At 26.9% G+C, this 12,105-nt stretch overlaps 1 protein-coding gene across 1 annotated transcript; it reads left to right on the plus strand.

The window, feature by feature from the left end:
- Window positions 1-8,009: 8,009 nt before the first annotated feature.
- On the plus strand, window positions 8,010-8,656 carry LOC126553682 (THAP domain-containing protein 8-like). The gene is made up of 3 exons (XM_050208820.1): window positions 8,010-8,129; window positions 8,204-8,406; window positions 8,490-8,656. The coding sequence occupies exons 1-3, from the start codon at window positions 8,059-8,061 to the stop codon at window positions 8,654-8,656; spliced, it is 441 nt and encodes a 146-aa protein (XP_050064777.1). The 5' UTR covers window positions 8,010-8,058.
- The last annotated feature ends 3,449 nt before the right edge of the window (window positions 8,657-12,105 follow it).

Genomic DNA, 12,105 nt, shown 5'->3' on the forward strand with positions numbered 1-12,105 from the left:
CATTTGTACAATGTTAATAACACACTAGATTAACATTTTAAATACAACCTATATATAACCTAATATAAACCTAATATAACCTAACACATATTATATCATATTTAGTGCATTATGAAACAAAAGACTGTTTTTTTTTTATTGTTATTAGCAATACATGGTATATAATGTTATAAGTTACTTTTTAAAATGTTGTATACCTATTTATAAGTTAAGAAGTTATGAGTCATAACTATTTATAAAGGTTGAATTATAATAATAACATATTTGTGGTGTTACATTGGATCCTTGTTTTATTATTTAAATATTTACTTACCTTATAGTTACGTATAATCTTTCAGCAGGTGATATTGGTTTTTTGAAGTTTGTGGTTTTCTTTTTAATACGATGACTGATTTTACATAAAATAAAATCATACGTCTCAACTGACATTCGTAAGTACTCGAAAAATCTCTCTGGTGATTTCCTTAAGTCATTATACAAATGATGATACTCTCCATACATTTTTCTTCGGCGATTTATGGGATGAACAGCAACCCTTTTTTTTAAGTAACTTTTTACGTAAAAATGGATTATCCAAGACTAACGAGAGATGTTATTGTAAATATTCTTTAAATTAAATCTAGAAATATAAACTAATCCAGGGGCGGACTGGCCAGGGGGGCTAGGGGGAAATATCCCCCTGGGCCAGTCTAAATTGTGAAATTTGGGCCGGTCGTCCAACAATAAACTTGTAATATATTTAGTCAAGTAGTCAACTAATAAATAATATTTAACAATATATTTCTATTAGTCATTGACATGCGATCAATTTCCAACTGGTTTGTATTTAGACTTAATAAATAATTGCGGATCTATTCTTTACTCGTTTACTCTATTACTATATTTTATGTAATATAAATATATGTAATTAAAAATCATTCATTATTTTTGTTATCGATGAAACTAACATAATATTGTTGGTTGTCTTTTATATGGGTTATTTTTATTTTTTATCATTAGATAAACGTGTCTAAATATCTAATTCTTATTTCCCAGAAAATGTTTATTTTTATCCTTAAAACACTATCTGCGACTGAGCGACTGTGGACTGTGGCAGTGCGGGACGCGGGTTGAACACGAGACATTTACGTTTTCGATATTGTAAATTGTAATTGGTGACTATAGTCTATAATAGTCAGACTATTTCAGTGTATTGTACTATTGTGTATAGTTTGTTTAAGTTTTTCGTATAAAATATACAAATTTAATATGAACAGCTCTAATAAAGTAAAAGGTGGCGCAGAAAAAAAACGTTTAAAACGAGCGGCAGAATTAAAGTCTGCAGCTTCAGATCCGAAGCAGACAAAAATTTGTTTTAGCAATATTAGCCAATCTAATGCTACAAATTCTATTGCTGTAAAAGAAAAGGTTAGTTATATATTATGTTTGTAACCAGAATCTTAGTATCAACCTTAATTGTTGAAATTAGTGACATAATAAATATAGTCAGTTAAATTTTTGAACACATAACTTTCTTTTGTGTGCTTCTGATTTTTATTCACTAAAAACAACATGTTTTGGAATATTTTGGACTATATTTTAAGTCATAACTACAGAAATTTATCGTTTTATGATTTATTTTATAAACAATAAATTTTAAAGCTTTTATGTACGGTAAAGATAAAGGAAAATTTACTGTCTATTGATAATAAATATAATTATTAAAGAGTAGATGGATGTTCAAAGTTCATGCAATTGTTTTTATATTTTCTCTGTTTGACTATATAAATGCATACTTATTTTATATATGTTATACTTTTAGATTCTGAATGGAGTGATAAATGTATTGATTTTACAATGATGTATAAATATATATATTCTTCATATGTTTTTTTTATAGTGATTAAAAAATTATAAGAATCCATAGGCACAAATTTTTTTATTAGCATTTGAAGTTCAAATTTCGACAAAAATTCGTCAAAATCCACTAGCCGACTTTTTATGTTTTTTTCAATTATAACGTTTAATTTTGACTTTAAATCAGACTATTATATAATATAATTGTTATTTTTAAAATTATAAAATTTATAATAAATACATTTAACATACAAAATATTAATATATATATTATATATTATTTATTGATAAATTTATTTATAAATTTTTTTAATACATTTTACTGAGTTCATTTTCCATTTCTTATTTATAAATAAAATTATTTTAATTAAAAGTAATTAGGTAAGTAATAAGTATTTTAATAGTTGATTACTTTAATTTAGAAAGTAAAATAACTTAACTTATTATGTTTGGTGTGTGATTTGCATATGAATGAATCAATGATATATAAGACACTTAGTTCAAGTATTTGGAATAATTTCAGTTGTTGTGGTAGAATTAAAAAATGTTGGTTACAAATTACAATTTATTCAATAATATGAGTCACCATTACTGTATCTCTTTTGTGCATCAGCTTATTTTTTATTGATTTCTTATTATAAAATATTTCTTATATTAAAATTATTTATATTATTATAAATGTCAGTTGTCAGTAAATAGTAATAATAATTAGGAAAAAAATTTTCTAGAGAGAACTTGATTGCAATGATGGTAATGACAATGTTTTTGATATTCCTGATGATGATGTAAATGGCTTACCTACTGATGCGAACTCTGGTGTAATAGATGGGTCTTTCGATCAAGATTCAATTATTGAAACTAATGTTACTAACTTTAAATTACCTATCACTAATGACAATGTTTTTGATATTCCTGATGATGATGTAAATGGCTTACTTACTGATGCAAACTCTGGTGTCTCTGATGGGTCTTTCGATCAAGATTCAGTTATTGAAACTAATTTTACTAACTTTAAATTACCTATCAGCTCATCGATTTCCGATAAAATAGATTTTGTAAAGAAAAATACAATTCAACCAACAGTATTAAAAAGTGTTGTTATTGATTTCAATAAAGTTTATTATAGATCTGTTCTTGGTAAACAAATTCACAGAAAGTGGTTATCAATTTTAAAAAATTCTAATGGCATAGATGCTATGTTTTGTTCTATTTGTATTGCATTTGGACTGAATAAAGCAAGTAGTAATTTTTCTTCTTCTGAAGGTTGTACAAATTTCAAACATGTTTACTCGGCTATTGAACGTCATGAAAACTCTCATATTCACTCTAATGCAGTTGAACACTATTTTCGAGCATCAAATGAAATGTCAATTGAATATTCAATCAACCGAAATCTTGTAATTACAAGAAAAAAAGAGGTAGAAAATAATATCCACATACTAAAACAAGTTTTTGATATAGTCAAGTTCATTGGACGTCAAAATTTACCCTACAGAGGACCAACATCTAACGAAACATTAGCTAATTTTAATGATATAGTATCAAATAAAGGTAATTTTCTTGAAATGATAAAATTTGCAGCTCAACGAGATTCAATATTGAATGAACATTTACAGAAATCTATAAAAAAGAGTAAATTAAGAAAAGTTAAACTTGAACAGGATAATAAATTAAACTCAAAAGGTCGAGGATCGTTGGTAACATTTCTTTCTAAAACTACTGTTGACAAGGTGATTCAAGGCATTTTGCTATCTTTAAGAAACAAAATAAAAAATGAAATTGGCCAACAAAAATTTAGTATACAAGTAGATAGTACGCAAGACATTGGCGTCATTGATCAAGCCTCAATATGTGTCCGCTATTGTGCAAATGGTGAAATAAAAGAAAGGCTCTTTGCAATTGTTGAAGTTAGAAGTTCTACTGGTAAAGATTTATATCAGTTACTAAATTGTTGTTTTTTAGAACATGGACTAGAATTTAAAAATATAGTAGGGGAATCATTTGACGGCGCAAGTAATATGAGTGGCCAATTTAATGGATTACAGTCTTTCATTAAATCTCAGAATAAAAATTCCATATACATTTGGTGTTATAGCCACATTTTAAATTTATGTGTAATAGATGTTTGTAAAAATATTGCCTCTAAAAGTCTTTTTGGTCTTTTAAATCGTTTAGCTACTTTTTTTGGTAGTTCTTACAAACGGATGAATATTTGGACTCGTGAAAGTTATAATAACACTAATATTGGTTCACATAAACTAAGAAAATTGCAAAAAGTAGCCGAAACAAATACTAGATGGTGGGCAAGACATAAAGCTTTAGAATGGGTTTTCAAAGGTAACGATTGTTTATTTCCAACTATTATAAGTGCATTACAACATATTACAGTGGATGACTCTTTTGATAATATTACAACCTCGGAGGCAAGTTCCTTATTAAAAAATTTAATCGAATTTAAAACTATATTAACAGCACATATTTTCTTAGATATATTTTATTTTATCAGACCTACATCTGACTACTTACAGACAAAACATCTTGATTTTGTATCAGCATGGAAAATGGTTGAAAGAACCAAAAATGATAAAAAAACTATTTCATTTCATAATGTTGTAAAAAATGCTGAACTGTTTACTAAAAATATGAACGACAAACTTTCAAACTTAAATATTTCAGATGACATAGTCATAGAAGAGACATTTCCAGAACACCGTATAAGGAGAAAAAAGACATATTTTGATGAAAATAACCAAGATTTCACCTTTTCAACCTGTCTTGACCAGTATAGAGTACAAACATTTCAGAATATAATTGATCAATTGAATATGAGCTTGAATGAAAGGTTTTCCAACAATAAAGAATTAATAGCTGATGCACAGTTTTTACACCCTAGTTGTTTTCAAGAAGATTTCATACAATCAATTCCTAAACATGGCTTACAAAAATTAGCAGAATTAGCATGTATTGATCACAAAAAATTAGTTGAAGAACTTATAGCTTTTTCCAAAATATTCAAAGGTTTAGTTGGAAATATTTGTGAAAGAACAACGAATATTTATTTCAATGAAAATGAATCAAACGAATTTGATGATGAGGATGTGAGTGATGACGAAACATACATTGACAATATTGTTCTGAATGGTGACGAAAATATGATTGGTAGAAATTCTAACAATAAACCTGGTAAGCAAAGTATTCTAAAGAAATAATATATGAATCAATAAATTGATATAAGTTTTTTTTTTTTAATTTTACAGGAGTTGCAAGTTGTAAAAATACAAACTGTTCGGGTTGTTTAGTTTGTTGTTATAAGTTGCTGTACAAATATAACATGCATTCAGTGGCTTTTACCAATTTATTTTTAGCTTATGAATATTTATTAACATTGTCTTTTACACAGGTTAACTGTGAACGGTATTTTAGTAAGTTAAAAATTATAAAAAATAGATTACGTTCATCACTAAGCCAGGAAAAATTAGAATCGTTTATGATGATGAGTGTTGAGAAAGAGTTATTGGAGGAAGTATCATTTGATGATATTTTAGAACATGTGAAACAAAGCTCACCATTAATGAAAAAAATGTTAAGTTAAACATCTAAACACATTCAATTGTAAAAAAAAATAAAAAATATTATGTTCATACGATAAATAAAGGAAATTGAATTTTATAAAGGTATTTATATTTTTTTTTAAATAGTTCTACAAGTAAAATTTACATTTATTTTAAATTATAGTAATAAAACATTCATATTATTTATAAAGTCACAACTGAAATAGTAATAATATAGTAAAATATTTAGGGCCGCTAAGCTGTATTTCCCCCTGGGCCGACAATCTCCCAGTCCGCCCCTGAACTAATCTAATAATTCAAGTACCTAATATAAATATTAAATAAGAAAATATATCTATACCAAAATAAATAATTTAATTATAGCAATTTTATTGACTATAATAAAATCACCCATTAGATCAAATTTAATTATTTTAATTCAAACTATAATTTTAACTCTTATAATTAACATAATTAATAAAACAGCATGAATTTCATTTATAATTTTTATTCAACATATTGGAGGTTTAATAATTATTTTTTTATATATTTCAAGAATTGCTTTTAATGAATTTAATATTAATAAAAATTATAAAAATATATTATTTAAATTAATTACATTAAATATATATTTATTCTATACTTTAAACTATATTTTAATATATAAAACTTTTATTATGAAAATAAATTTATTTTTGAAGATAATTTTAATTTATTAATATATTTATAATACCTAATAATTTAATAATTTATTTTATTATATTAATTATTTTTTTATATTAATTTTAATTAATTAATACAAAAATTACTATCTATAATAAAAATTATATAATTAAATTCTAAATTTAACACAATTATCTGCCAAGATAGTTAAATTATTTTAATTCATTTAATTAAAATTTAATTTAATTATTTATCTCTATACAAAAATACTTTTTAGTCGATGAAATTAAAAAAAAATGGAAAAATATCAGACAATTTTGCTCGAGACATTAAACAAAAAAATAGTACACCAAGTGGTAGTGGAGCAAATCCTACCAAAAAATATGCTTATGCTGATGTACTATCATTTTTACACCCAGTTTTAAAAAAAAGATAGTAAGTAAAATACATTTTGGGAACAAATTTCTTTTCTTAACATTCACATTATTATTAAAATTCATGATCCAGAAATAGAAATTATTGTTGACGCTGGTGACATTTCCGAAAAAGATTATGTTTCACCTCCACCATCAAACAGCATGAATACACCAGGGCCTCAGAATAAAAAACAAAAGATTACCCCATTCCAACAAAATTTACGGCACCTTATGCAACACCCACCCACACAATCACGCTCGGAAGACATGGATCCTGATAAAGCTTTCTAGTTATCATTCCTCCCAAAATTCAAAAAAAAGAATGACAACCAAAACTCGATTTTAAAATAGCATTCATGCAATCAGTAAAAAATATTTTAAACCCTCCTATTGACCACTTGCAGAATTTTAACGCAAACATTCACCAATTCAATAATTATCCAAACAATTTTGGTCAACAAACTTCTCTCACCTATCCCAGCTATTCACAACCGTATCTACCTGTGCACCCCTCTTCAAGGTACTCGGTTCCACAAAACTACAGTTCACCAATCTCACCTCCAGACTACAGCCAAGAAGATGTACCTAGGATGAACCATAGTGTTTAATATTATAGACCAATACACCTATTATTATTTTATTTTGAATGGAACAATAATATTATATTTTGTTTTATATTGTATTATACAAGTATTGAAAGTTACAGAAGTTATTTTTATTATTTTTTTTAAAGTTTTTGAAGTTAAGTTAATACATATTACGTTTAATATTTAAGTTTTATATTATATTTTATAATTTATTATTATTATGTTTTTTTGTTTACGAACAAAACAATATGTTGTATATTGTATTGCTTCAAGTAGGTATTTAAAGTTACAGAAGTTATTTTTATTGTTTTTTTTTTTCTATATATAAAACGTTTTTGAAGTTAATTACGTTTTATTTTATGTTTTATTGATAATCATATACCTACTGAAATATTGAATACTGTCCTATGTATTAAAGAGGTTTAATTTATTTAACTAAACTTATTCTATACAAATATAATATTTACTAGGTAGTTAATTATTATTTAATTACCTGATTGTAATAGTCAATCTTTCTTCTGGACACACCGGACGTCGGAACTTGGTGATTTTTTTGATTATGTGGGGACGTAGTTTTTCTAATAGTTCGTCAAATGAAGAAATTGACATTCGATAATAATCAGAAAATTTGCTCGGATACTTTCGAATTTCTCCATAAAAAGAAAAAAACGATTATTAGTTTCCCGTACTGCATTAAACGGATGAATCCAAAATGATCTTTCTGATCTTGATGGAAAAACGCGCGTCAAAACCGTTGTAGTGTGTCGCAACCACAGATATATACTAATACTAGATAGCCGTCTTCTTGTTATCAGTGAAACACGCCGCCATATGCAAAGAATACTCTCGGTAAACAAACGTTATCACTTAGTAAACAACAACAATAATATTATGATATTCTGTTCAGTCGTTCAGTATTCTAGTTGAATAAATTACCTATCGTTGGTAAATGGTAAATTAAATTATAATTTATAGCTATTATACATTTTTTTTTACCATTTCATAATGCCTACTTGTTGCGTTGTTCCAAATTGCAAATCTCGAGGAAGTACTGATAGCGATTTCCACTTTTTTACGTATGTACAATTCAAAATTTTTTATGTTTTGAAACAAGAGTAGATCTAAATACAATTTTAAATATTATATCTAGGTTTCCAATTAATGATGGAATTCGTTTGGAAAAATGGATGTTGGCTATAAATCGTCAAGGATTTATACCAAAGAAGTCGAGCCGAATATGTAACATCCATTTTTTAAAAACAGATTTTGTTGATAGTCCAGGAGGCAGTTACAAGTTAAAACTTAAGCCCAATAGTGTGCCATCAGTTTTTCCTGGCAGACCTGTAGCATCAAGTAAATCATTAATCATTATCAACATTTAATAACATGTTTTATGTATATTTAGTTAATTTTAAAAAATTGTATACTATCTACAGCTTCAATATCCAGTGAATCACCTATGCAGCAGTCAGATATCTTAATTACGACACCAACAAGAAAGCGACCATTATTATCGTCAAGTGATGATGATAATAAAGACAAGTCATGGGTTGGTCATGGACAGAAACTAAGATGCCAAAAGCAACAAGTTCCCCTGTACTAATTACTCCATCAAAAAAAATGCGTTCAGAAATTAGTTTCCCTGTGTCACCAAAAATTCCAACTAGTACTCCAACTAAGTACAAAAAACAAATCCGGCTTTTAAAACAAAAATTAAGAAGACGAGAAGCCACAATAAAGAATATGAAAGGGCTCTTAGATAATTTAAAAAACATAGGTATAAAAAAAAAATGTTTTCTTAAAATAACTACTTAATTTTTAAAGTATATGAGTAATGACTTGTGATAAAATGATTTAATAATGTTGTTCTTTATAACTATACCCAACCAAAAGATAACATGTAAAATCATAAAATGTATTTTTTATAAGTGTATTCTATAGAATAACTAATTAATAAATAATGTAACAGCATTTCTCACATATGTATATTTATTTATTTATTTACACACACTATTAAATAAGCAGGAATGTTAAATGATGATTCAGAGGATATGCTACTTGGTATGTTTGAAGGCATTTCTAGTGATATTTTTAAAAACCAAATTAAAAATGCAGCACGTGTAGCCAAAGGTCGTCGCTATTCCCCGGAAATAAAGCAGTTTGCCCTAACATTACACTATTACTCACCAAAAGCTTATGATTACTGCCGGTAAATTGCTTGTCTGCTTATGTATCTGCTTATTTTTTTGTTTATTTCATTGTGCATAATTTAATCATAATACTGTTGCTATTTTCTTGAACAATTTTTTTTTTTTGCTTATTTCATTTTAAATAGATCCATTCTTAGTTTGCCTAATATATCAGCTATACGAAATTGGACGTCTTCAGTTAATGCAGAGCCAGGGTTTCTTACTGAAGTTTTTGATGCTTTAAAAACATTGTCTCCAGCAGATAAACATTGTAATTTGATCTTAGATGCAATGGCAATTAAAAAGCAAATAGTATGGGACAAAAAAAATAGTAAATATGTTGGATTTAGTGATTATGGAAATGAATTGGATTTAGAAGGAACAAATACACCTGCCACTGAAGTTTTAGTCTTTATGTTAGTTAGTTGAATGGTAAGTGGAAAGTTCCTGTTGGATATGTTTTTCAAAACAAAATCAGTGCATCAACTCAAGCTGAACTTATTAACTCAGCACTGACCATCTCACATAATGCTGGACTAAAAGTTTGGGGTGTCACATGTGATGGGGCTTTTACAAATTTTTCAAGTATGAAAATATTGGGCTGTTTATTTGACAATATAGATAATTATGATGACTTGAAGTGTTGGTTTGACCATCCTGTTACAACGGAAAAAGTATTTTTCATACCAGATCCATGTCATATGGTTAAACTTGCTCGGAATACACTAGGTAACAACAAAACACTGATTTCTAATGAAGGCGCTGTTAAATGGAGTTATATTGATCAGTTGTTTGAAGTTCAAAATCAATTATCACTTAAATTTGCAAATAAATTGAGCCAGGCCCATGTTAAGTGGCAAAATAACAAAATGAAGGTGAAGCTTGCAGCACAAACGTTAAGTGCATCAACAGCTGATGCGTTAACTTTTTTGAAAAATATGCAAATGGACAATTTTCATAATGTAGATGCCACAGTTACTTTCTGTAGAAACATTGACCGGTTATTCGATTTTTTTAAACACCAGAAATCCATTTGGAAAAGGATTTAAATCTCCAATATTTCCCTCGAATGTTGATTTTTGGAATCAGTTGTAGTTCCTATTGTACAATATTTATTTAGTTTAAAAATTCAAAACCAATCCAAGAATTTGCAATTTGTACATACAACAAATAAAAAATCTTTTGTTATTGGTTTTGCAATTGCTACTAAATCCATTTTGTCAATTGCCAAGGCTTTATTTCATGAAACACCTCATTTTAAATATGTTTTGTCCTATAAATTTTCTCAGGATCACATTGAAATACTCTTCTCAAGATTCAGACAGAAATTTGGTTCGAACAATAATCCCAATATATTACAGTTCAAAACGGCACTAAAACAAATATTAATGAAAAATGCTATTACTTGCAAAACAAATGGGAATTGTAATACTTTTGATAATGATGTGTTTGGAGATTTGTTGGAGTTTAAATGGAACAGAAAAAAGGAAAATTTAAATGATTTAGATGAAATTGATAATAAAATTGATGAAGACATTATCAATAGAATGACATTGTTAAATAGCTCAAATAAAACAATGATCGAGGCAAAAGAAAATATTTTATATTATATTACAGGGTATATTGTTAAAAAGGTTTGTAAAATCATAGACTGCAATTCCTGCATAACATCACTGACAGAAAATATAAATGAACATGATTATAGTTTACCATTCCGACACAAACAGTTTGTTCTCCAAAAAAATCAAGGTGGTTTAGTCATAACATCTAATTGTGTTTATAGAATAATTAAAGAATCTGAAATTAGTTTCTTGTATCATACAAACCATCTGTCAAATATTAATATTAAAAATTTGGACAAAAAAATTATTAGTCATGTTGTTAATAAATTTGTTTTAGACCATTCTATACTTAAAAATTTAAATTGTGAAAATGTTGAAATTTTAGAAAGACCACATAAACTAGTTTTAATAACATTGCTTGTAAAAAAATTTTTAAGTGTTCGTTTACATTCTTATGGCAAACAGTTTTCATCAGACTTATTAAACCCTGTGAGCAAACGCCAAAAATTAACAAAAACTATTCTTTTTTATAATCAATAATTATATGTTCACTAACTCTACGTTTTTTTGCTAAGTGTATAAATTCGTTGTTTTTTTAAATAATAATAATGTCATGTAACTACCTTTTTTTAATACACAACTAAGTTTGTTTAATAATATATTTATAATAATGTTGTATGTGCCTACCTACTTATATTTGTATTACCTACTGTTTACTAATTGTTATTTTTGTTAATAATATAAGTAATTATAATAAGGTAGTACCTGTAATTTATATCCTAGTATTTTTGACAATGTTTCCTTATTTCATATTCATAATTCATAAAACATTATAATTTAGTTATATCCCAAATTTATGTAGATTAGTATAAATACATACTGCATAGGTTAATTAACAGTTTTGTCTAATACTATAAAACAGAGAACTGAAAAAGTGAGAAATAATAAAATATAGGTAAGTACTAAGTAATACAATGATATAAATAAATGTCTATAATATAATAATATGTATTATACTGATAAAAGTCTAATATTGATAACGTTTGTTTACCGAGTTGTATTCTTTGCAAATGGCGTCGGTTTCAATTATTTTGCGGCGGTGTATACGAAGACGGCTATCTAGTATTAGTATATATCTGTGGTCGCAACCCTAACAGAAATAATGTTAATATTAGTAAGATCTTAATTCTTAAGCAATATGCAATGTAATGCCCATGTGTTTGTCTCAGACCACCTCCTACTGGACCATCAAAAGCACTTTATTACACCATGCAAAATGTAATGCGGACTTTGCGTTTATG

This window comes from Aphis gossypii, unplaced genomic scaffold (genome assembly GCF_020184175.1).
Source record: "Aphis gossypii isolate Hap1 unplaced genomic scaffold, ASM2018417v2 Contig00302, whole genome shotgun sequence".
Lineage (NCBI taxonomy): Eukaryota > Metazoa > Arthropoda > Insecta > Hemiptera > Aphididae > Aphis > Aphis gossypii.